The sequence below is a fragment of the Condylura cristata genome, unplaced genomic scaffold, assembly GCF_000260355.1.
Source record: "Condylura cristata isolate star-nosed mole 26May11 unplaced genomic scaffold, ConCri1.0 scaffold00012, whole genome shotgun sequence".
Lineage (NCBI taxonomy): Eukaryota > Metazoa > Chordata > Mammalia > Eulipotyphla > Talpidae > Condylura > Condylura cristata.
This window is the reverse complement of record NW_004567113.1, coordinates 55,249,032-55,250,245: the sequence shown is the minus strand read 5'-3', so window position 1 is coordinate 55,250,245 and position 1,214 is coordinate 55,249,032. Positions and strand designations below refer to the sequence as shown.

At 70.3% G+C, this 1,214-nt stretch overlaps 1 protein-coding gene across 1 annotated transcript in view; it reads left to right on the top strand.

Moving 5' to 3' along the window:
- Nucleotides 1-1,214, top strand: part of STX18 (syntaxin 18) — a 13,112-nt gene that overhangs the window by 4,685 nt on the left and 7,213 nt on the right. The window contains exon 4 of the mRNA XM_012724044.1: nucleotides 772-1,133. Coding sequence (XP_012579498.1) covers nucleotides 772-1,133 — 362 coding nt within the window. The remainder of the gene's footprint in view (nucleotides 1-771; nucleotides 1,134-1,214) is intronic.

Below are 1,214 nucleotides of genomic sequence, written 5' to 3'. Positions count from 1 at the left end.
CCGCTTTCCCTCTCGTAGCAGAGTCAGCTCTGCCCGCCGCGCTGGCAGCGGCGTCGCCGTCCGGCCGCCGTCCCTGGCCCCGGCTTGGCCCGGCCTCTCCCCGTCATTTGCTCTTGCCCTGTCTCGAGCGGGGTCCTTTTGCCCAGAGAGGAGACGGGCCCCGGTCTGGGGGCCAGGGCTGGCCCTTCCTCCGTCTTTGCGCCGCCCTCGGCTCGGCGTGGGTTTTACATTTCTGGGGACTCATAAAGCCAACAAAATTATAATAAAGGGAAACAGAGGCAGCAGCCGGGCACATGTGGGCTACAGGGCCCCAAATGCCCCCCGCCGGCCCCGCGCAGCGGGGCCCGGAGCACCAGGCCACGCGCCCAGGGCAGAGCGGGGCCGCTGGTGCCCACGTCGGCGACGTGGGTCTCCGCGCAGCAGAGGCCGGCCGCCCAGGGGACACTGCTGTGGCCGGGCGGAAGCCGCGTGCAGTGCCAGTGGACGTGCTCGGTCGGCGGCGAAGGCGCTACGGGCTCGCTGACCAGTTGCCAAGAAGGACGTCTGCGATTGCCCGCGACTTCCTACTTCGTCATTTCCCGGAGGGCTCGGGCTCTTTGCATGATTAGAACTTAAAGGAAAGGGAAGGCGCTGCCGGGGTGCGTCCCCTCGCTCCTGTGCCCGCGGTCTGGCTCGTGAGCACCCTCTGGCCGCAGGGCGGCCGGCAGCAGCCCGTCACTTAAGTCAGCAGGCCCTGCCCCCACGGCGGGCCCAGAGGTGGGCGTGAGCGTGATGGGCAGCGGCCCTCGGGCCGGAGGGCGTCTGGCCTCACGAAGCCCGGTCCGACAGCGGGAGCCCGCGGCGTCCAGTGGGAAGTCCGTGTGGGCGCACTGGGCGCTGCTGGGGTCTGGGTGCCGGCGACGCCGCCTGTGCGGGCCTGCAGGCCTCGGCTGCGGTGGCACCAGGCCGGGGCCTCACCAGGGCTCACGGTGCCCGGCCCCCTTCTGTGGGCACTGAGCTTGCGCTTCTGTCCTTTAGGTCCAAGCTGGAGCCAGAGCCAAACACCAGGACAAGGGAGCCCGGCTCCGCGGAGAGAGTTCCCGAGAGCCCTTCGAAGGACCCTGAGGAGAAATCTGTCGCTGGCGACCACCCAGGTACGAATCAGCCCGTCCCCCGACCTGCCGGCACGACGCGCCGTGGCGGGCGAGCGGCCAGCTCGCTCCCCGCCGCCTTCC